At 45.6% G+C, this 22,183-nt stretch overlaps 1 protein-coding gene across 2 annotated transcripts; it reads left to right on the forward strand.

Moving 5' to 3' along the window:
- The first annotated feature begins 1,174 nt into the window (after positions 1 to 1,174).
- Positions 1,175 to 21,436, forward strand: MLN (motilin). Of its 2 annotated transcripts, XM_067531687.1 has the most exons (7): positions 1,175 to 1,806; positions 2,469 to 2,530; positions 7,944 to 8,374; positions 13,675 to 13,809; positions 16,976 to 17,098; positions 18,931 to 19,039; positions 21,301 to 21,436. In XM_067531687.1, exons 4-7 carry the CDS (start codon positions 13,693 to 13,695, stop codon positions 21,306 to 21,308), a joined length of 357 nt encoding a protein of 118 aa, XP_067387788.1. In that variant the 5' UTR covers positions 1,175 to 1,806; positions 2,469 to 2,530; positions 7,944 to 8,374; positions 13,675 to 13,692; the 3' UTR covers positions 21,309 to 21,436. The 2 variants fall into 2 exon arrangements, with proteins under 2 accessions (XP_067387788.1, XP_067387789.1); XM_067531688.1 differs by lacking the exons at positions 1,175 to 1,806; positions 2,469 to 2,530; positions 7,944 to 8,374 and adding an exon at positions 11,630 to 11,766.
- The last annotated feature ends 747 nt before the right edge of the window (positions 21,437 to 22,183 follow it).

The following is a 22,183-nucleotide window of genomic DNA, read 5'->3' on the forward strand; positions in this document are numbered from 1 at the left end:
CAGAGGGTGATGCAAGGATGCAAAGTAGTGGGAAATACAGGGAGAATCCATTACTCCGGTTTTCTGTGTTGTCCAAACTTGTATGATATTCTGGTCCTCCTCCGTGTTGGCAATACCTCCCAACTTCCTGTAATCCACAAATTGTATTAGCACCCTCCCACTTTTGTTGCAAGGTAATGAAAATGTTAAATAAGATTTGTCCCAAGACTGATCCTTGAGGAATTCCACTAGTAACCTCCCTCCAGCTTGACAGTTCACCTTTCAGCATGATCCGTTGTAGTCTCCCCTTTAGCCAGTTCCTTGCCCACCTTTCAATTCTCGTATTAATCCCCATCTTCTTCGATTTAACTAAGAATTTCTATGTGGAACTGTATAAATGCTTTACTGAAATCCAGGTGGATTAGATCTAGTGCATTTCCTTTGTCTAGAAAATGTATCATCTTGTTAAAGAAAGAGATCAGGTTGCTCTGGTGTGATCTAACTTTTGTAAAACCATGTTATGTTTTATCCCAATTACCATTTACTTCTATGTCCTTAACTATTCTCTCTTCCAATATTTGTTCTAAGACTTTGCATACAGTAAAGGTCAAACTACTAGATCACTCTTTTCTCTTTCTTAAATATGGGTACTATATTTGCAATTCTCCAGTCTTGGGGTATGACCCTCAAGTTAACAGATTCATTAAAAATCCTTGCAACTGGGCAAAAGACAACAAGTAAATACAACAAATAGATGGAATGGAAGCAGAAGGTAACAATGAGACAATTACGAACAGCATGATCGTTCTTTCTTTCTCCCTCTGTTGATATTTATTTCATAATTCCATAACTCTACTGTTTAACTTAACTTTTGAGGTGGTTTGTATGAAAGAGGCTTTACTTTAACTGCTGGATGCTGCAGTTGGTTCCTTAGGCAAAATTCCCTTTGATCTGAATAGGAGTTTGACCAGGTTTAGAACAGATCCTGAAATCAGGCCCTTGAACCCATACAGCTCAGATTGCAGGATCAGCGGGTGAAATCTTGGTCTCACTGAATCATTGTTCCATTGAAGTCAATGGTGCAAGTCCCGTTGGCTTCAGTGGGACCAAGATTTCACACAGGATGCACCGCTGTGTTTCAGCTCTGAGTGATTCTCCGCTCTTTCTCATGGGGTTGTTTGAATCCCCCTTGCCCCAGGTTGTAAGAGTCCATCCATGATGTCAAAGCTAGCTATTATTATTCCTGTTTGAGTCTTGCCTCTCTTTTTACCCTGCAGGCTGTGGCTGGCTTTCCCCATGTCCTTGCTGATCGAATCAATGCCCTGCCGGTCTGAAACAAGATAAAGAAATAAATAAAGAATTCTTATCCCCAGTTGCAGATAAACTGTAACATTCACCACAAAAGATTCCTGGAATGAAAACAGGCACCTCTCCATTGAACGTGCTGATAAATCCTATGCATCCAAGACTGGCTTAATCCAGCTCAAGCTATCAGAAAATCTCTAGGGACCCAAGAGCATTGAGAACAGCTATTTCTTGTCAAGCTACAGTTTGCACATTGACAGACAATTTCCTTGGGCCAGGCTGACAAAATACCGAGGGTTGAATCCCTGGGTTCTTTACCCTGTGGGTTTAGACTTGTTCTTTCCTCCGACAAAATGTCCATTGGCTTCAGGGAGGGTTGTGCTCAAGGAAGGACTTGGCCTGGCATGTGGTGATCATATTTTTCTACTGGCTAACAGGGACCTCATTGTGCATCCTTGGTGTGAGAAAGACTTCTGGTCCGTACATCGTCTTCCGGCCAATCCGGCTGTGCAAGAAGCCCATGTGTGTGAGCTATTCAATGCACTTCTCAGTGCCTTGGCATTTTATCTGGCTATGCTTAACCTGATCTATTGTTGTTCAATGCGGGTCTGATGCAGGGGAGGAGAGGGGGCAGGGAGAAGTAATAAGAAAATAAAAGGTCAGAGGGTGCCGTGTGAGCAGGAAGGCTAAATTGCATTTCCATGAAATCTAATAAATATTCTCTGGCCGTAGAGAAATGAACTCTTTTTTCCAAAATGTTAAGTGACTTACCTGCCCCTAAAGTCCTGGTATAGGATTCAGATTGTCAGATGCATGTGATGTTTTCCATTCACCAGACTTCCCCTAGCAGCCTATGGAGGCCTTGCCTGGTCATTCATTATGTGTGCGACGGGTATTGCAGCCCTATGTGGTATCTTTGGGGACTTTTGTATTCAATTTGTGTCTGACTGGGTTCTGAGTCGCGGGGGGAGAGTTACCACAGCTCTGTCCAGCAGTAAAAAATGTGAGGGTTGTTTAAGGTGAATCACATAGGTTATAACCCCGCCAGGGCAGTATTCCCGGGGAAGGTTACATGTACTAGTTCACACTGATTTTTCCAGAAACCGACAGACATAAAAAGGGTTTTTGTTATAAAAAGGCTGAGTTTGAACTGACTGGGGGCTCTTTTTCTGATCTGTCCAAAGGTCCCAAGGCTTACAGAAGGGTTGGAAAGACTTTGGCCCATAAGACTGACTGGTGACCTCTGGTGAGCTTTTAGCATGCATATAGGAGCTTTTGTTGTTTGTTAGATGTTTTCGCTGTAATGCTTTTACCTTAAGAATAAATGTGCTTGCTCAGAAGGAACTGGGTGGTATCTTGTAACTGCTGCCAATACACTGTGCATAGCCCTCAGAGAGAAAGCAATCACAAGCACTGGGCTTTAGACAGTCTGGCTCGCTGAGGATACGCAGCCTTGGTCTCCAGACACAGACACAGGTCTCCACTCAAGAGAGATGATGGCTGGGAGCTGGAAACCTTAAGTGGGTGCCTTCAAGAGACCACAGAGGGGGAATACAGGTGCAGTTATCCTGAAACTGTGACACCATGCAGTTAGGCCTAGTTCCTGCAAAATCCTTGGGAGATTTTCCAAACTGCAAGGTTACAATGTAAGTACTATGGGGGGTGCAGGGCATGGTGAATAGTGCTATGTACTGAGTAATAGGATGTCTCAAGCAGAATTGATTATTAAAAAAAAAAAGATATCTGATGATTTTTTACAAGTTCACTTTCTTGAATTTTTGGGCCATTTGTTTTTTATTTTCTGGGTTTTTGCGGAGAAATGAAAACTAAAAAAAAAAGCCTGAATTTTTTTTGGATTCCAAAACAAAGAATGAAAATGTTTCAGGTTTTCGGATCTCTTGGTTCCCCTCACCCTCCCCCTCCCACCAGCCTTTTTCCTTTTTCCACTTCGCCATTGGAAAAGGTGAGGAAAAGAGACCAAAACCAGACAAAACAAAACACTGAATTTCTTTTTCTTGAAAAAGAAAAAAAAAATTGTAAACACAAAATTTCCCTTGAAAATTGTTTTGTTAGAAAAAAGACATGCAGCCTTTCATTTAAATTTTTTTTTAAAGAGGTGTGAATGAGAAGTGCAAACACGAATGAATTAATCCTCTTCACACCATTGTGAGTGGGAAAGTATTATCCACCTTGCATAGTTAGACAAACTAAGACTGAGAGGCCAGAATTGTCAAACGTGTCAAACTTACTCGCTTCAGGCCTGGTTTTCGGAGGTGCTGCATCTGCAATGTCCATTGACTTCCACTGAAGCTACAGGTGCTCAGCTTTAGGCATCTCAGTTTGGGATCCCAATAACTGAGGCGCCCAAACATAGAGGCCATTTTTGGAAATTTCCACCAAAGCAATTTGCTCAGGGCCATACACGAGAGTGGGTTGTAGAAGGGAAGGGTTCTGGGCTCTCGGTTGTATGCTCGTATCACTTAAATAATTAACCAGATCTCAGCTGGCCCAAATCAGTGCGACTCCATAGAAGCCAGTTGCTGATTTACACCAACTGAAGATCTAGTTCTATGTATGTAGTGATTTGGAAATACCAGTGCTGTAAGGGTTAAACAGATTTCTGCTTTAAGCTAATGCTGGGATTGCTGGCTTTAAAATGGGTCTTTCCACCACCAGGTACTGAGATGACAGCTCATTCAAAATTACTCCCACTGCTTCCTTTGACACCCATTCATAGCTTGGATGCATCTGATGTGGGAGTCTGATCCAGAACTCATTGCACTCAACGGAATGACTCCCAGTGATCAGGCCCTCGGTGCTCTGGATTTGATATGGGCAGACACTGTGGGAAGAGAGAAACAACAACAAATAAACTCCCCATAGCATCACTAGTTGCTGCTAGAAATAGGAGTGCAAAGTGATGTCTGAAATCAGCAGGAGTTAAATCCCACTATTGATTCTCTCTCCCATCTCTGCTATGCACCAGTGAATTAACATGAATTACACCGCTCGAGTAGTCTGGGGAAATTTAACCAGTGTACTTGGAAGGGATGGGGACATGAGTTTAAGTCTGTGCATTTAAAATATTTATGCTACAAATTAGCATGTGTTCTAAGCTCATGAATTTCAAATATTTATATAGCTCTAATATTAAGGAAAATGTATTAAAATTTCCCCAAGGTATTTTATTCATTAGTAAGTTTCTCAGCGCTAACAGTGCCTGCTCGGTAAAGCATCCATGTAACGGACGAGAGAGTGATTTGTCTCATGCTATCAGACCAAGAATTTCAAACCTGCGTGCCTAAAATTAAGCCCTCTATGTCCAAATTTAGCTGTCCAAATAAGTGGGCCTGATTATCAAAAGTTCTGAGCTCCCATTGAAGGTAATGGGAGCTGCTGGATGTGCATTTCTTTGAAAATCAGGCTGTCCAAAGACAGACTTCACAGACTCAGTTTAGGCAACTTGAGGGTGTTTAAACCTTGGTCCAGATCTTCCACCCGTCTGGCGGTATTCCAGTACAACCTGTACAAACGTAACAGGCAGATCGAGGCGGTCCAGTCGCTGTACATTCACACACCGCTGCGGTCAGCTTAGGCTCACTGCTTTACCCTAGGGGTGAAATTCAAACTCAGACAGCTGTTGGCTTCTTATGTCCTGTTTTTATGCAACCTTCTTGCCACAACACTCCAAGCATAAGATAAGGGGGGGGTTACAGGATGTTAAGATGAGAATTCAGTGCAGTGGGCTTGGGGAATTAGCTTTGCCCTTATTCCTTGACATTACAATTGAAATACATTTCCAGGGCGGTTCACAGCCACTGCCTGTTCTCCGCTAAAATTATCCCCACATCATGGTGAATTTTAACCCATTTTAGCTACAAATCTAGTTTTGCACATTTTTAGCTTCCAGTCCCTGCTGTCATTTTGCTCCTTGAAAGGAAGATGCTTGAGAGGAACTGCAGCTTGTGAACCATTACAGGCAAGAGTCTGGGTTGGGTGTTGTTTATTTTTATTTTATTTTATTTTTGTCACACGCCTCCTGTAAGGCACTGTAGCACAGATCGTCAGCTGGAGGTCCCAGCCATGCCCTAAAACTCTATTGTGCTAGGTGCTGTACAAACATAGAACAAAAAAACCAGTCCCTGTCCCAAAGATCTTACAATCTAGGTAATGGTTCCATGGAAGCCAAAAGAGTGATGCTGATTTACACCAGCTATGGATTTGGCCCCTTACTTCTAAATTCTGTGTACGTGCCCAGAGTTGCAGGTGGGGTTTTACAGCCTGCGCTGAAGCCTGTGTGTCCATGGCTGCACTGCTATTTTTAGCCATGCTAGTTAGCTTAAAGCTAGCACAGGGATGTCTACCTGAGGTGTAGTCACACCTGCGATTTCAGAGGAGCCATACTTCATTACGTAGATAAATCGGGGCACCACCCTATAGTGGAGAACTTGTTCTATAATACCCAGTTAATGCAAATCTGATTAATTCTACTTTCTTCCCTTCTATTTTAAAGCATGTTCCTTTGGAACAGGAAATCTCATTGTTGATGGTCTGGAGATCTGACAGCACCCCGGATAAAAGGGCCCGAGGCCTGTGAAAGTTGGGCACTTGGAAAGAGGGACCTTTCTAGGTCATTAATTTGCTGCTCCCCAACTCCCTCTGCTGTTGCGTCAGCTACATCTGCCATGCCATAAAAAAAAACCCTGAATATTCAATTAAAATGAAAGCTGGTGTCAACCCCACACTTACCCTCAACTCACACATCATCCCTGGGAGAAAAGCTATTTGACCTCTCTTGGAGTTTTACAGCAGTGCCCACATTGCTGGCCCTGCGATAAGCTGCAATAAATACAGAGGGATCTTGGAAGCATCTTAACTACTGGCGCATTTTTTAAGCAGTGTTTTGGACCAAATGGAGCGTTATTGACTGACATGACAGCAGGGGACCTATTGTAAAACCCAGGTGAGGTTCCAAAGTTTGTACCCGTTGTATTGACCAGATGTAATGCAGAACAGAAGAGGAAAAACATTTTAATTAACTTGTTTCACCACTCACAAACACATACACCTTGTATCTGGCAAATATTGCAGGTGCTCAGCACTCAGTCAGAGAGGCAGGAATGCTACTTCAAACAACAGATATAGTACCCCAGAACGCCATTAAACAGAGTGGCATTTAATAGATTTGCTAACTTGTTTATCCTTTTGTTTCTCACTTTTTTATTCTCGGGCTTCCTTGGAAGCAACCAGCAGTCAGATGAGTCATGAAGCTGAGGTCCTGACCACTTGCCAAAGATTCTGTGGAAACTTCAGGAGAGCTAGAGGGTTTTGCTGTGGTGTCAATGTCAGATGTTCAGTGGCAATTGTGTGACTGCATACTGCCTACCGAAAAATCCCCCCTGACATTCTTCAGATCCTGTCCTAAATTGCATGGCTTTGCAATGTGCCATTAAGACTGAGCCAATGTGCATGGGAATCTTTTTATTGACCTCAATGGGCTTGGATTAGGCCCTTAAAGAGTTGACTCTTGGTTTTTTTATTTTTGTTGTTGTTGTTTTGTTTTTGTTTTGTTTTTTTTTGCTCTAGAAGCAGCTGCATTTCAGTGATGGGTGAAATGACCCTTGATTGGCATTTTCAAAGCTGTCCAGGCAATCTGCCATCATTTACACCCGGGCACAGTGGGTGTAAAATGCTACCATTCTAGCCTGGTACACCTTTGCACAGATTTCACTGACAAACACAAGGTGCAGCATGACAGAATCTGAGCATATGTATCTAATGGTCTCTAGAGAGGAAGGATGGCCCAGTGGTTAGGGCACTAGCCTCGGCCCCCTAGGAGAGCTGCCCTGCCACAAACTTCCCATGTGATCTTGGGCAAGTCACTTAGTCTCCCTGCCGCGGTTTCCCCAACACAAAGTGAGGTTAAGTGTATTACAGAATGGGAGGTGCTCAGATATTATGGTAATAGGGACCATGCAAATAGATAGATAAACCTCCTAGACTACTTTAAAAGGCTCAGCTTGTCTGTAAAGCTCTTTGGGATGGTGATAGATAGATAGATAGATTAAATATGTAAAACATTATTTATTTTAATATTTGACTCTACTTTCTTCTAGGTCATTCATTACTTTAAATCCAATTGTAATATCATAGGTCACATTTTATCCTGAATTACTTTTACTTCAGTGGCATCATTGTTGTAATTTGTTTGCATTTCAGTTGCATTCAGAGTCCCCAAACAAGATCCAGACTTCGGTGTGCTAGGTGCTGTACAGACACAATAAGAGACAGCCCTTGCCCCAAAGAGATCATAATCTAAATGGACCCAGACAAGCAAAGGGTGGGAGAAAGGAAGGTTCATTACCTCTGTTTTGCAGATGGGGAAACTGAGGCACACAGAGACTAAGTGACTTGGCCAAAGTCACACAATGAGTCTGTGGCAAAGCCTGTTCTATAACCCAGATTTCCTGAGTCCAAATCCATTGCCATAACCAAAAGATCATCCTTCCTCTCTGGCCTGAGATATAGGTCCGCTCTGAATTTGACCCACAGTGTTTTCATAGAGCTAAATCCTCCAGTGAGAATGAAAGTTTTGCCATTGTCTTCCAGGGGACCAGGATTTCACTCATGATGAACTCACGTGTGCATTTTGTTCCTAGGTGATGAGTAGATGGCAGCCAACCCAGGAGGACCCCTACCCATGCAATGCAAAACAGAATGAAGGGGGTGTGAAGGCCTGCAAGTAGTTGGGATGGTTGGCTTACCACCATCCCAGCTCAGATAGTGCCCTGGTGTGGGCAGCACTGACAACAGCTGAGTCATTCTGAGGACAGCCACTCGTGGGGGTGGGGGGTGATCTTCCTTGGAAGCTGGGAGCTCTTAACAAAAAAAATTCCTCGCAGAAGAAGTTGCTGTCTGCGCAACAAACCCGTTTCTATGCACCCCAAGAATCCAGTGACTGCTTCTCCGGGAGCCATCGATTGTTGGTGATGTAACTGGTGGGTCTATAAAGGGCTAAGAGATCAAGCAGGAGCACAAAGGAGAGACCAGAAGGCCCCGACTGCCAAAGAAACTCTGCTGCACTCTCTAGGTAAGTGATCAGTGTCTTCCTTTCTGCTTGTGATAACACTGCATGGGGCAGTCAAAGCTCAGTGGGTTGAGACATGGTCAGTAGAGCTGTGTGCAGGATGGAAGTTCCACTTCATGAAGGATTTTGACATTTCAAAGCCTAGGTTCTTTTCAAACGGGAGCAGAAAACCCAACATTTCAGAATTCTCCACGAAGGAAAATTCTGGGGTGCAGGGGAGAATTGTTTAGACAAAATGGAATACAGGGGTTTGGGGTTTTTTTAATCGAACCAAAAAGTCATTTCAAAATGAAAATTCAAAATGTTTCATTATCAAAACGTCAAACCAGGATGTTCCAATGTTGCTGGAACTATTCCGCCCCCCCCCCCCCCCCCCCCGGCTAGTTTGCTTCCAAAACAAAACTCTGACAAAATGGAGCTTTTTTTGGTTTGTTTTTGGCAGAGCTGCATAGTCCAATGGAATATGATCATTCCTTGTTCCCTTACATGCACCTTGAACTGTATGTAGCTAATGAGAGAAGCATCCTCTTCCCATCGGAGAACGGTCATGTTGCTAGAGCTCAGGATTGGGTTTCCGGGACTCCTGGGTTCTCCAGCTTGTTTCCTGGACCTTGGGGTCTTTGTGCCTCACATCCTTATCTATAAAATAGGGATGATACTATTTATCTACTTCACTGGAGGGGTGGGGATGGAGGTTTAGTTCACTGTTAGGTGAAATTCACCCCCATGTAGAGATCCTGCCCTCTGCACAAGACTGATACTCTTGATGAACCCTATTACAAGTGGGGATTCGTTGGTGCACAAATCTCTTGCATGCCTTTTGCACAGAGGTAAATTTCACCCTGGAGACTTGAAAGCGCATTGAGCTCCTCAAGTGGAAGATACTTTCCATTTGGGGGCTATCATTATTATTCTGTCTTGTCCCCTCGTCTCTTTCCTCTCTTCCTTCCTGTAACATCATTTGCCCTCCAACAATTCCTCTCTCTTAGTTTCCCCCCCTGCCCATACCCCAGGTAACACCCATTGTCATGGTATCTAAGCTCTTCTCTTCTCTTCTTACTTTCCTTTTCTGGTATCTTTCATCCATTTTTCCCAAGAAATGAAACCCAAGTTTAATTTCTTGTTGCTAATGAGGTGACTGCTGCTCTCAGTCTCCATCCAGATACATCCTGCTGCACTCTTAGAGATAGGAAGGGCCAATTCAGCCTAACATGCCACCTGCAGAGTTGCCACTGCAAGAGTTAATTGATTTTAGATCAACAGAAACTTTTAAACATGAGAGATGCCTCAAGTCTGATAAGGAGGATCAAAATCAATGTTTAAACAAGAAGGAAGGTGCTTTCTGCATTTCCCTCTCTGTATAAGCATTGATTCCACTGACTCCTTTCTCATTACCTGCCAGTTAGACCCATCAGACAATGGAATAAGCTGCAGAGACTCAGGGAGCCGAATGGGAATAGAATGCTATGGGAAATGCCCTGAACACAAGAGATGGGACAGATGCAATGTCTGTCTAAATTAACCCTTTGATGTCCCTCACGGATCCTGAACTCGGCAGATAAAGGGCCTGGCGGCTCACTGTGATGTGAGTTGTGTCATTTAGACCAGGGACAAATGGAGGTGAAAGGTTCCAAATCAGAATGGTGACATTCTACCGGATATGCCAACATAAGGTGCAGGGCAATGTAGAATCAGGCCCAAAGTACCCAGAATACTCTGCTGTACTGATGCCCATCTTGGAACCCTACCTCTTGGCACCTCCTCTTTCAAACGCTACCTGTGAAAGTAACTCATGAACAGCAAGCTATAGATTTGCCTGGGGAGGTGCCGAGCTGGAGTCTAAAAAATATGAAAGACGTGTCCTGTTTACCAAGAAAGGAAGGGATGTTCAGTGGACTTGCTGGCTGGATAAAGTAAAAACCAGGGGCATCTCTCCAGGAAGAGAGGTTGAACAGATCCACAAAGGGAGAGGAAGTGGGAGGTGAAGGAAGGTGATAGGTGGTTTTGGCCGGGGGGAGAAGGGAGTGCAGTATTTTATTGATGTCATGGAATAAATGAAGTGACAGAAACGATTGACTCTATTGAGAGAGAACGTGCGTCAGGACATAAGCATGATAGAATCCTGTGCTAAAGGAAAGACCTAGGCAATCCCCTTTTGATCATTACAGCGAAATATTCACTGCACGTCACTGGGCCATATGGTGCAACTGATTTTACAGCAGAATGCCCCAATGCTATCAGTAGATTTGATAAGTCAGACGCTAACTGGCTGGGGTCAGGAAGAAACCTTACAGCATTGTCCGTTGTGGGAGTATTTAGCAGCTGGGACTGGCCCCTGTGGCAGAGGGGGGCTGAGCCGCCGTTGCCCTAAACCTCATGAAGTTATGTGCACTGCGCAAAGTGAATGCAATATGGGGGTAATCCAGTACAGAGCCAGATCCTCTGCTGGTGTAAATTGACACAGCTCCATGGACGACAATGGAGCGACGCCAGTTTACACCACCTGAGAATCTGACTAGATCATTCTTTTTTGGTAGCATTTTGCCCAGGTATAAATAACAACACTTTGTGCAGGCCAATGGAGAAGCAGACCCAAGACCAGCACAGACCAATGGCTGTCATCTAGTACATCAGTTCTAGCATTTTAAATTCAGTAGCACCTGAGATGGCCCTTTCTTGGCTCTCCTGTGCTAGCACAATGCCAAAATGATTGGGTGGCAAACGCTGCAGGAAGGAATGTTTGTTAGTTTCTATTGGTTATAAGCTTACATTTACAAGCTTATATTTACATCCAGTCTAATTCTGGTGTCAAATTTGACCTGACAGTGCCCCTTTAATAATGCCTCAGCCAAAAGCCTTTTAAAAATAATTAAGGATCAGGATAAAAGCGGGTAAAATAGTTTAAGTACTGGGACCAGACTTCATTAAACATGTTCAAGAAAGAATGTTTTAATATTTAAAGAGGAGATTTAATGTTTACATAAATCCTCTCTCTGATGTGAAATTGCTGTTGAATCAGGTTGGAAACTGGGTTTAAAGCCCTTTAAACTGGTCTTCTGTAGAGCTGGGGTGGCAAATGATGTTTTCAGCTGTGTGTGATCTAGCGAGGTTTATTAAGGGGCTCAGCGCACCTGTGGGAGTTGACCATATTGTCTTACAGGTCCCTGATAGGATTAGAGATACTAGCACACTGGCTTGATCTCCCCCAAAGTTTATTGAGGGAAAATAAAAATAACGATAATAAAACAATTATACTAGAGGTATTCCTTTCTGCCAAATCACAACACTTCCCTCACTGTGGGAGTTCAGTGCGGTAGCTTGAAGCATTTTCCCCTGGGCGAGTCTGGATTTCATGCAAACTGAACTGGAGGCTTAATGCTTGCAGAACTGAACAGGTATTTCACGTTCCCTAAGACTGTGTTTTAAACATAGAAAGTTACTACCCAGCATCAGACCTGTTTTATGGGAAAATGGCATTGTCTAGAGGGTAGAGAGGAGGGAGCCTGTTAATCAGGACTCCTTGGCTGTATTCTCAGCTCAAGAAGAGAGTTAGAGCATGGAATCAGTATTCTGCTCTGATCACTAGACCCCACTCCCTAAAGCATGACTCCTGAGTTCTATTCCCAGCTCTGCCATTGACTCAGTCACCCTGGGCAAGCCACTTTGCCACTCTGTGACTCAGTTTCCCCATTTGTAAGATGGGAATAATACAGCAAAGCACTTGGAGGCAACGTGGTAGGTCAATAATATAAAGTGTTATATTAAACCTCTTGTTAATTATCCAGCCAGCGAAACCCGAGCATTCATCAAGTGCTGTGTATACATTTTAAAGTGCAAACAACTGATATTACATAAGAACCTGCTTCACAGAAGCACATACTTAAAGCCCAGAGTCTGTTGGAAGATTTCTAGACAGAGCTGTGTGGAACCTTCACTTTCACTGCATAAAGGCAGGATTTCCCCTCTGCAGCAGATCTGCCCTGCTCTCCCGTCCTCTTCTGTGTCCATCTTCCAGGCGGCTAGAAGTCAGGCTGGGAGTTGAGAGGATCAAGGCTTGAACTGCACAGAGATGGGTGGATGTGGCCCTTGCCCTGGGTCTTGGTAAGCAGAGTTTGGAACTACTGTATGTCAGCTTTTGACAGGCTGCTTTGACTACTGCATCATCCTAAAACACACAAACACCCTCTCAACCTTCAGCCTCTCAAAACCTGATGTAGTCCCAAACATAGCTTAGTAAAAGGGGAGATATTCTAGATGCCACAGCCACCACAAAGCGGGGAACTCACTGGGTATGTACGCCTTGTAGCCAGGACATCATTCTAATTAGAGACATGCAAATGTACACTTCACATCTCCGGATCAGTCAGGTCAGGCCCTCCTCAGCCTTCTGTTGCACCATAAATGTTTAGGCCAAGATTTTCCAAAGTGACTGGTGATTTCAGGTGCCCAGTGTGAGACACCAGAAAGGGGCCTGATGTGCCAGCAGTGCTGAGAACCTGCCCTCTGGAAATCAGGCCCCTTTTAAGGTGTCTCAAGTTGGGCCCCTGAAATGACTAGTCACTTTGGAAATCTGAGCCCTACCTTTAGACATTGGTTTTGTTCAGCAGCGCACAGTTCAGGGGGCTTGGGGGGAAGGTTCCTTCCAGATCACTTTTCAGCAGCATGGAGCTGCCAGGTTAGCACTCCGAGATGCAAAATCTAAATGAAAATCTTCAGTCTCAAAAGCTGTTTTCTTTTGTATGAACTGAGAAATGCTACACCTGCCCCAACCCCTCAGTGAAGTATCCCAGCTCTGTGCTGTGCAAAGCAGATGCAAGTGTGCCCAGGGATCTTTACACAAGTGCTTGCTGAGAGCACTTTGCCTCCAATGCCAGGTAAGCATCCCCAGCTGCCAAATCAGATGGCTGCCTGGGTGTAGACCACGTGGGAATGAATCCTCTAGAGAAGAGGGGTCATGATTGCTCTGCACCTTGCTGGGGGTGTTATCATGCTTAGGATTGGCTGGACAGTCAGGCCTCGGGAGGATGTTCATCAGTCACTCAACACCTCGTGTCCATGACAGGAGCAGCTGGGAGAATAAATATGAAGTCGATGGCTACTGATCAGAAATAAAGTCCAAAGAAAGCTGTTTATTAAACCCAAGCTCTGTGTCCCAGGAAGAGTCAATTGCCTGAACTATAGCTCATGGTTGCTCCTTTCTGGAGGCGGTTCTTTGTTTCTGCTGTTGGTTGAACTGCTGTGCACTGCAGCAGGCAGCTATCCCTGCTGGCGTGTTCTGACCTCCCCTCTCCTGTCTTGCTCAGGCTTTCTCAAGCTCCAGGATGGTTTCAAGGAAGGTGGTGGCTTCCCTGCTGGTGGTGTATGTGGTGGCCATGCTGGCTGAACAGACTGAAGGCTACCTAGCCTTCTTCACTCGCAGTGACTTTGAGAGGATGCAGGTAAGCCCTGAGAAACACATTGCAATGGCTGGAGCCCCGCCTGGTGCAGAAAGTGCATGTTTCCCGAACACAGCTTTGCCAGTAGGTGCCATGCTGCTGCTATTTCGTTCTCTCTGAGCAGAGACACGGCCAGATTGACTGGTGGTTTCATGATGTTGACAGTCATAGATTCACAGAGTTTAATGCCAGGAGGGACCACCTGTAAATCAGAGGCCACTATACACAATCCAGCCACTTCCACACCAACCCCAACAACCAGAATTAGACTGAAGTATTGCAGCTTTCAGGAGACTCAGCTATTTTGTGCACAGAGAGAGAACAGGCGGGACCGAGCTGCTCCAGTGCCCGAGGCCTCTGCAGTGGCAGGGAATTGATTGAATGACAATATACCCAGATGACCCTCGGGGCCGGGCTGAGTGCAGGAGACCCATTTCTCTTATGCCTTGAGCCGACCGGTCTCCAGAGATGAAGGGTCAGAGTGCTAACCCACTAAATCATCAAGTGCGCCTGGGCCAGGCCTCACACGGCGCGGGTGAAAAAGCATGGGTGGGATGATTTCTTTAAGCATGTGGTGTTGGGAAAGCAGGCCAAACCCTGGAGCCCTTGCTCCCTTTGTTCTCGGCAGTGCTGTCGTGGAGTTGGTGTCTCTTAGGTGGGTTCAAACCACCAACCTTTCAGGCAACAGCCTGAACTTACTGCATGATCGTCTAAAGCATGCTCGCAGCACTGACTTTGGCCCTGATTCAGGAAATCATGTAAGCCTGGGCTTAACTTTAAACACATGTTTACTTGCTTCCCTGAAGAGCAATGCTTTTCTGCTCCCAATGAGAGACGGACCTCAAGGCAACAACCATTCTTACTCATGTAAACCTCTCACTGGATCAAACATTCAGATCAGCTCTCGCAAGTCCACCTGTTGTAGAAATGTAGCTGGAATAGACTCCCCGTAGCACGACAGGTCTAGGATGTGGTTGGTAGAGAAACTTATGGGATCCTCAGAGTGTAGGAAGCACTTTATTCACCAGTCCTGCAGAGGACGTTCAGTGAAAAACATTCTCCAAGACTCAGGATTAGACTGAAAGAGCCAGGATCAGTTGAACATAAAATCAGACAGTGGAAACAAAAGGCCAATTTACATTCATCTGCGGACATATTTTTTAACAGTTTTCTTTTATAAGTGCTAATGGCTCTGATTTTTTTTATGGAGAAGCTGCAGTCTTCCGTCATAATTCTGCTGCGCCTCTTTGTTCTAACAAATAATTAACCATGCCCCGAATAGGGTTCAGTTCTGGGACATGCACAAAGAAAAATATTTTTCTTTAGATGTGGAACTAATGCTGCTGAAAAGTGCCAGGCTGACAGCCCCGGAGACTGATGTTCTCTGTTCTCACACAGCACAGGCAAGCTTTCCACACAGCGCCCCCACCTCACTGATGTGTCTCGACCAGGAAAGACTTGGGGTCACATCCTGGCCCCACTGATGTCACTAACAAAACTCACCTTCACTTCAGTGAGGCCAGGATTTTACACCCTGTCTAGGAACGAGAGGGAATGGCCTATTCCTCCCTTAGTGTCTCTGCTGAGCGTCAATGCAGCCGCTTCTTGGGTGGAGCATGGTCAATCTTCATCACTATCAGAGGGCCAGGGGAAGTATGTGGATCCAGCTTAAACAATAAGGCAAATGAATGACCAATGGGAAGCAGCAGTGAAAGCATCCCCATTATGTCTCCGCACTGGCCTAAGAACGTACAATGATGTGGATTATTGCAGTATATCATCCACCGCTAGCCCATACATACTCTCTTGCTCTGGGCTGCTCATCACACTTGGGGGTCCTCTATGGGTGAGAAGGAAGTCCATCTTATTTTTCGTCCAAAATCTGCCGCGCTCACACTGCGTGCCTCTTTAAAATTCAGTGTAGCAGTTAGGGAAGCACTAAGGACTCACCTCCAACAAACAGACCCTGCCTTGAGCAACCACTCCATAGAATCCCCTGGGGGTTCCCAACACCATTATATTCTACCTTTAACCCCTCTTGATTTTTGCAGCTCTCCTGGGGTTTGCACTGAGGAGAGATTTCACTGCGTACATCATAGAGGGACAACACAACCCACCCCATGGGCCTGTTAATGGCCTATTAATAATGCATAGCACAAATGAAATGCTTGCCATGGGCAAAGGGGCTGCCCAGGCAATTAATTAAACCTCGGCCTCCATTCCAGGAGGCTGCTAAGTATCAGTGTTTATTCTGCAGATGGGGAAATGGAAGTACAGAGGGTCGACATGACTTCCTCAAGGTCACATAGGGAGCCAGTGGCAGAACCAGGGTTAGGACTCAGAAACGCCTAACCCCAAAATCAATCCACTCAAATCCCCAATCCCCAAAATCAGTGCTTCTCTGGCCACCAGTGCGCTTCCACGTCTCTTAGCAGATCAAAGAAGTCCCCTTCGACAGGGTCATCCAGTAGAGCATTAGGCTGTTAACTGAAAGGTTGGTTGGAGCCCAGTGACCATCCAAAGGATACCCCCTCCATGGCTTTTTATCTGTATGATAGGGTCTTAACCCAGTGTCCACTGAAATCAGTGGGGGTCTTTCCAATGGGCACTGAATCAGGACTACAGGGAATCATCCTGCACTGGTTCCCAGGGGATGAACTAGAGGTGACTCATTAGGGGTCTCTCGTTTCTGTGGTTCAATGCCCTGCTCAGCTTGGCAGTTCTCACAGCTGAAGGATAAACCAGCTGGCCCCCTTGATCTGCCAAGGGATGTACTTGGTCCTGGCATTCTGGTGCAGAGACAGCTAGTGTCGTGTCAAAGCGGCACCAGCAGCAAAGACAAGGTGTCGCCAGTCAGTGCAAAGGGAGCAGGGGATTTGTAAAGCAGGGAATTCCCAGTTGCAAACCCAGGCCCAACTCCTGGCCCCTGCTCTTAGCCCAGGTAACTGAACTTGGTGCTGGGGAGCTCTGCTGCTCGGGGATTCTCCCCCAGGCCACCTCATGGCTGTGGAACTGCTCCATGGATGCTACTCCAGTGCACTTCACCCATCACTGCACAAGCAGCCACTCTGCCCCCCCGCACCCCCCCCCCCCCCCCGTCCCCCTGACACTTGTCACTGTGACCTGCTTGATCCTGGCTGTTTGTTCTTTATTGTGCCTTGCCATGTAGCTCCAGGAGAAAGAGAGGAACAAAGCGCAGAGGAAATCCCTGATGATGCAGAAGCGATCGGAAGACGGAGATGTGATCAAGCTCTCCGACACGGAGGGTGTGGAGGAGGGCGAGATCATCAAGGTGAGGAGAAAGGGATGAGAGTATAAGAAGGGGAAACCACACAGGCACAATTGGGTGCCCAATAGCCATGTTCGCTGACCAGACACACACACACGAGACCTAGCTACATGTGAACATTGCTACTCTGTTAGGTTCTGGTGGCTTCTGCAATAGAAGACAGTGAGTGAACGCCACTGGCGGACTCAGGAACTGTTTAAAGAGATACTACCCACTTCCTATAAATTAGACGTAGGCTTGTTATCACCTCTAAATTGTCCAGCATCTTTGAACCTGCTGGATTCCTAAGGACCTTGCAGAGGGAGTACCGAGTTTAGAGACTTGAGTCCATCCAGCTTCACTCTTGGACTCTTAAACCAGCACTTTGGGACAGTGAAATGCCTGTTTTAGAACATAAGAACGTACTGGGTCTGGTTGGGATTATATTTTCCAACATGCATTAATTTGCATTTATCAGCATTGAATATCATTGGCCATTTTGTTGCCCAGTCACTCAGTTTAGCGAGATCTCTTTGTAACTGTTCACAATTAGTTTTGGACGTAACTATCTTGAGTAAACTTTGCCGCCTTGCTGTTTACCCCTTTTTCTACATCATTTCAGGGTATGTTGAACAGCACAGGTCACAGTACGGATCCCTGGGGTACCCCTATTTACCTCTCTCCATGCTGAAAACTGACCATTTATTCCTACCCTTTGTTTCCTGTCTTTAAGCTGTTTAGCGATCCATGAGAGGACTTTCCCTCATGCTTAGTTGGTTAAGGACCTTGTCAAAGGCTCTCTGAAAGTCTGAGTTTTTTTTAAGCCTCTACTTGCTGGTGTGAGCCCAACGGGGCGCTCTTGCTCAGTCACTGAAGTTAGAAAATTGGGCTCCTCAATTACAGCCTAGGGGATCCGTTCACCCTTCAGTCAGTGCAGCCACTTCTGGGGTGGAAGCATGGCCGGGAAAGGGGAAAGAATGTGGGTCCCGGGGAAATTTAGCTGGGGAGGAATTTGGCCAGGACATTAGTTACCACATCTGCTCTTCCAAAACTGGTGTGTTCAAAACAAACAAACAAAAAATCAATATTCGTTTCTAACCACAGAGCTTTCTCAGTATTAAACATGAAATACCAGGCACATCCTGGTGTATGATCCCCGCCCCCTCCCCAAACCGTGGCTAGAGCAGCTCTGTTCACTTTTGCTACATGCCAACAACAACTGTCCTGAGGTGCTGAATGCAGAAATGTGCCACCTCTGACGGCTCTTACTCAGGGATTGGAGTCAATAGAACGACGAGCCTGAGGAAGGGTTGCAAAGTGGGGGCTTATCAAGTTCAAAGATCCCTTTCTCCTTTGGGACCTCTGCTGATTTCAGAGGCCACACGCTGTTCATTGCCAGCCTACATTTCCGAGCCAACAGCTGGATGACCCAATGGATTGAAACTCGGGGGCATCTAGTAGCCCAAGAAGGAGTAACGAGTTCAAGGACTGCCCTCAATGCCACCAATCCCTGGTGAAGACCCAGTCCATGTCAATGCTCATCATAGTGAAGGTACCGTCCTCTTCCCATTCAGAGCTGTGGGAAAACACCCATTGATTTGAACAGTGCAGGACGGAGCCCCAGATCTGGGGCTAGATCAACCCAGCTTTATTCTGGATGGCAGAACTCCCAGTTTGTTTCCAGTGCTACAGCTTTCAGTGGCTGGCCACAGGATTGGCGGGGCAAATTTCTGCAAGCAATAGTGCTTAATTCTGTGCAGAAGATCCCAGGTCCTTCAACCTCTCTTGAATAGAGAGTACGGTTATCAGCCTTCCCCTTCATTTTCCTTTTTCATTAACTATGCTTTCCTTCACAGCTGACTGCCCCTGGAGAAACTGGAATGCGGCTCAACGCCAAGCAGCTGGAAAAATACCAACACATCCTGGAGGAACTGCTCACTGAGATGTTACTGGACACTCGAAATGGTACGTGAACTGTGCCTCTCTCCTTCCCCGGGTGATATTTATATTCTGGCTTTTGTGGTCATGTTTGCTCCCTTTACAGAGTCTTTATTTTACACCGTTGATGCTTCAGGAACCTTAAGCTGCCTTCTCATTGCCCCCGACTGTCCCTTGGTGCTGCTGTCAATCGTTACAGCGACACCACGCCGTTTCCAAACAGCCCTGCTTTGCACGGGCTCCCCACGTTCACGTCCCTTCTCCGTGGCCAGGGGAAGATCTTGCAAACACATTGTTCCAGCCATCTGGAAATGTGTCCACATAAAAGCAAGACTGAAGAGCTGCCTTCTTTGGCTGAATGGGTACTAAGGGCAGAAAGCAGGCCAGCCCATGTGATGCATCAAATAGCTAAGGGGAAATCCGTGGGAATGAGGTGCCTAAATGCCTTTGAAGGTCTGGGCTTTTGCGCCTGTTTCATTCTTCCCTTAAAGCCAGATTGTGGCCCATCCTGCACGCTGACCAAGGGGACTTAGAAGAGGGTGTAAGACACCCCACTCCCCTTACTGCATTGAGCTGTCTATTCAGGGGTACCAGCACATGGACAGCAGCCTCCATGGGCTGCCAGTCCCCCCACACGTGAGTAGAGTTTCAGCTCCCCGCACAATGCAATCAGTGCAGTGTGCCAGCACGCTGGGGTCATCCTCTGTGTGTCAGACATGGCAATTTCCTGCCTTGTTTTTGGAAGAATTTACTATATTAAGTGCTACGTCTCGTTGCGAGCCAGGGATTGTATATAATTCCTTGAGGGAGCTCTCCAGGAGCTCAGAACAGGGTTGGGTGATGAGGCAAATTTACACCGGCTGGAACACCTCCTTCACCTATACTAGCTCAAACTAGATTCTCTAGAGACCGACCGACAGAGAAAGGACTTCTGGATAAATTGCCTGAGTTTAAAGTGACACAAGACCTGCTTTCTGATCCAGCAACCGGCCAGGGCCTTCTGTCCAAGGGGGACTCCAGTCCTTTCTGGGAAGCATTGGAAGGACTTGAACTATCCATGGGGGTACTTGTTTTGACCAAAAGGTGTTGTGAACTTGTAACCTAAGAAAAACCCCTTGCTGGGGTTGGAAGGGCTGACTCCTGCCAGAGCCCTTGTTGGAGTTGGGGGATGATCTCTTGTAGGCTTATTAGCACATGTGTAGGTTCTTTTATTGTTTTAATGTTTTCTCTGTCAAGTCACCTGAAGACTAAAGGTGCTTGTACCTGTGGGCAATTACATTCCTTTTCGCCTCTGGGTTGAAGCAAACCGGACCTGTTCAGGCAGGCTGACTTTCTGGGGAACTCACAGTGTAGGCAGGGAACTGTGCAATCTGGTAAACCCCAGTCAGGAGGGGGCAAGACCTGCATCAGTGCATTAGCAAAGATGTATGGCCAGATCATAGAGCTCTTATTCACGCTGAGGTGCACTTACTCACATGAGTTGCCCCACTGAAAATAATGGGACTATGTGAATAAGAGCTCAGTGGTACATCCAAGGACTGCGCAATCTAGCCCTCAGTAAACAGTGAGTAACAACTAAGGAAGGACTTCAGGATTTAGGGTGAGATTCTCAACAGAATACAGCACCCATAAATTAGGCCAGATTTTTAAGGAGTTCGGTGCTGGGCTCTTCTGGAAATCTGGCCTCTATTTAGGTGTCTAAATGGGAGCTGAACTCTGAAACTCTGGCCCCGATTGTGGTGCTGAGTATTTGAAAATCTAGCCCTGAGCTCTTCTGATAACCTGGTCCTTAGTATGTAAAAACTAGAGGTGGAAATATTCCGTGACAGTAAGTTATTTAGTCAATTCTGGTAAACACTGTGGAGGAGCAGTACAGGATTGTTCTCTGCAGTGAATTCTATGGGGCTTTATCCAGTCTAGGTTTAAATAACCATAGCAAAAGGGCTTCCACTGTTTCTGTTGGATTACTGTTCAATTTAACTGCGCTGGTTTCAGTTTGTCATCATTTCTTCGAGTGTGGAAGGTGAGGAGGGTGGGTATTGCACATAAGGACTAGAAATTGTATATGAGGCTTATAAAGGATTGGGAATCGTACATAAAGGACTGGGAATTGTAGATGAGTCTTGTATAGAACTGGCAACTGTAAATAAGGCTTATAAAAGACAGGGCATTGTATATAAAGGACAGGCATTGTACATGTGGCTTATAAAGGACTGGGAATTATATATGTAGCCTATAAAGGATTGAATCATAAACTTAACAATGTTTGTTCTTTCCTCTCTTTACAGTTAACTGATGTCCTCCGAACCAGGAGAGAAGAGGGATGCTGCTTGCTAGCCTACAGGTCTACACTTCTACAAGCCTAAATCTGTAAAGCGCTTCAAGAGAAAAAAAAATCCAATGCAAGCTAATAAAATGGGCAGATTAATTAACTAAATGACTTGTTTCTTTAAAATGTCTTGAATAGTCAGAGCTCCAAGTGCAAAAAAGAAGCAAATGGGATCGTCATCATAATGCTTTATAGTTATATACACTATCAGCTTTTGTCTGAGGAGCTCAAGGCATGTTGCAAACACTAAGTAATTAGGCCTCATCCATCCCTATGCAGATAAGTATGATTCATCTCATTGTACAGATGGGGAAACTGAGGCACCGGGTGGTTAAGTGACTTGCCCAAGGTCAAACGGCAAAACCTCAAAGTCCTGACTGCCCGTCTCCAGTCTAATCACTAAAAGATGTTGCCTTTAAGAGCTTGGAATAAGAGTCTGGAATCCTGACTCTCAGCTTCCCAATCTGACCACTAGAGGACACACGCTCCCACAGCTGGGAAGAGAACCCAGGAGTCCTGACTGGCAGTTCCCTGCTTTAATTACAGAACAATCCCTCCTGCTAGACCACACATCAAGGCAATACTGGCAATTCACCATAACTATATAAAGATCCATCTTATTGACAGGTGCACTTTACCCATAGCTACTAAGCTGTGAGTATACACGGCTTATGGTCCATGCCCATTTCTGCCTTGCAATAACACCCAGACCCATGTTTCTTTCTACTTGGCCACAACAGACACAGATCCATGCTTATTTCTGCTTTGCAAACAACACTGGCTGTAAATTGTTAATTCCACTTTAATGTAACATTAATTACGACGCATTTACATGCCTTTTG

The sequence above is a fragment of the Emydura macquarii genome, unplaced genomic scaffold (genome assembly GCF_026122565.2).
Source record: "Emydura macquarii macquarii isolate MOO-44397 ecotype Brisbane River unplaced genomic scaffold, CSIRO-AGI_Emac_v2 contig_3220, whole genome shotgun sequence".
Taxonomy (NCBI): Eukaryota; Metazoa; Chordata; order Testudines; family Chelidae; genus Emydura; species Emydura macquarii.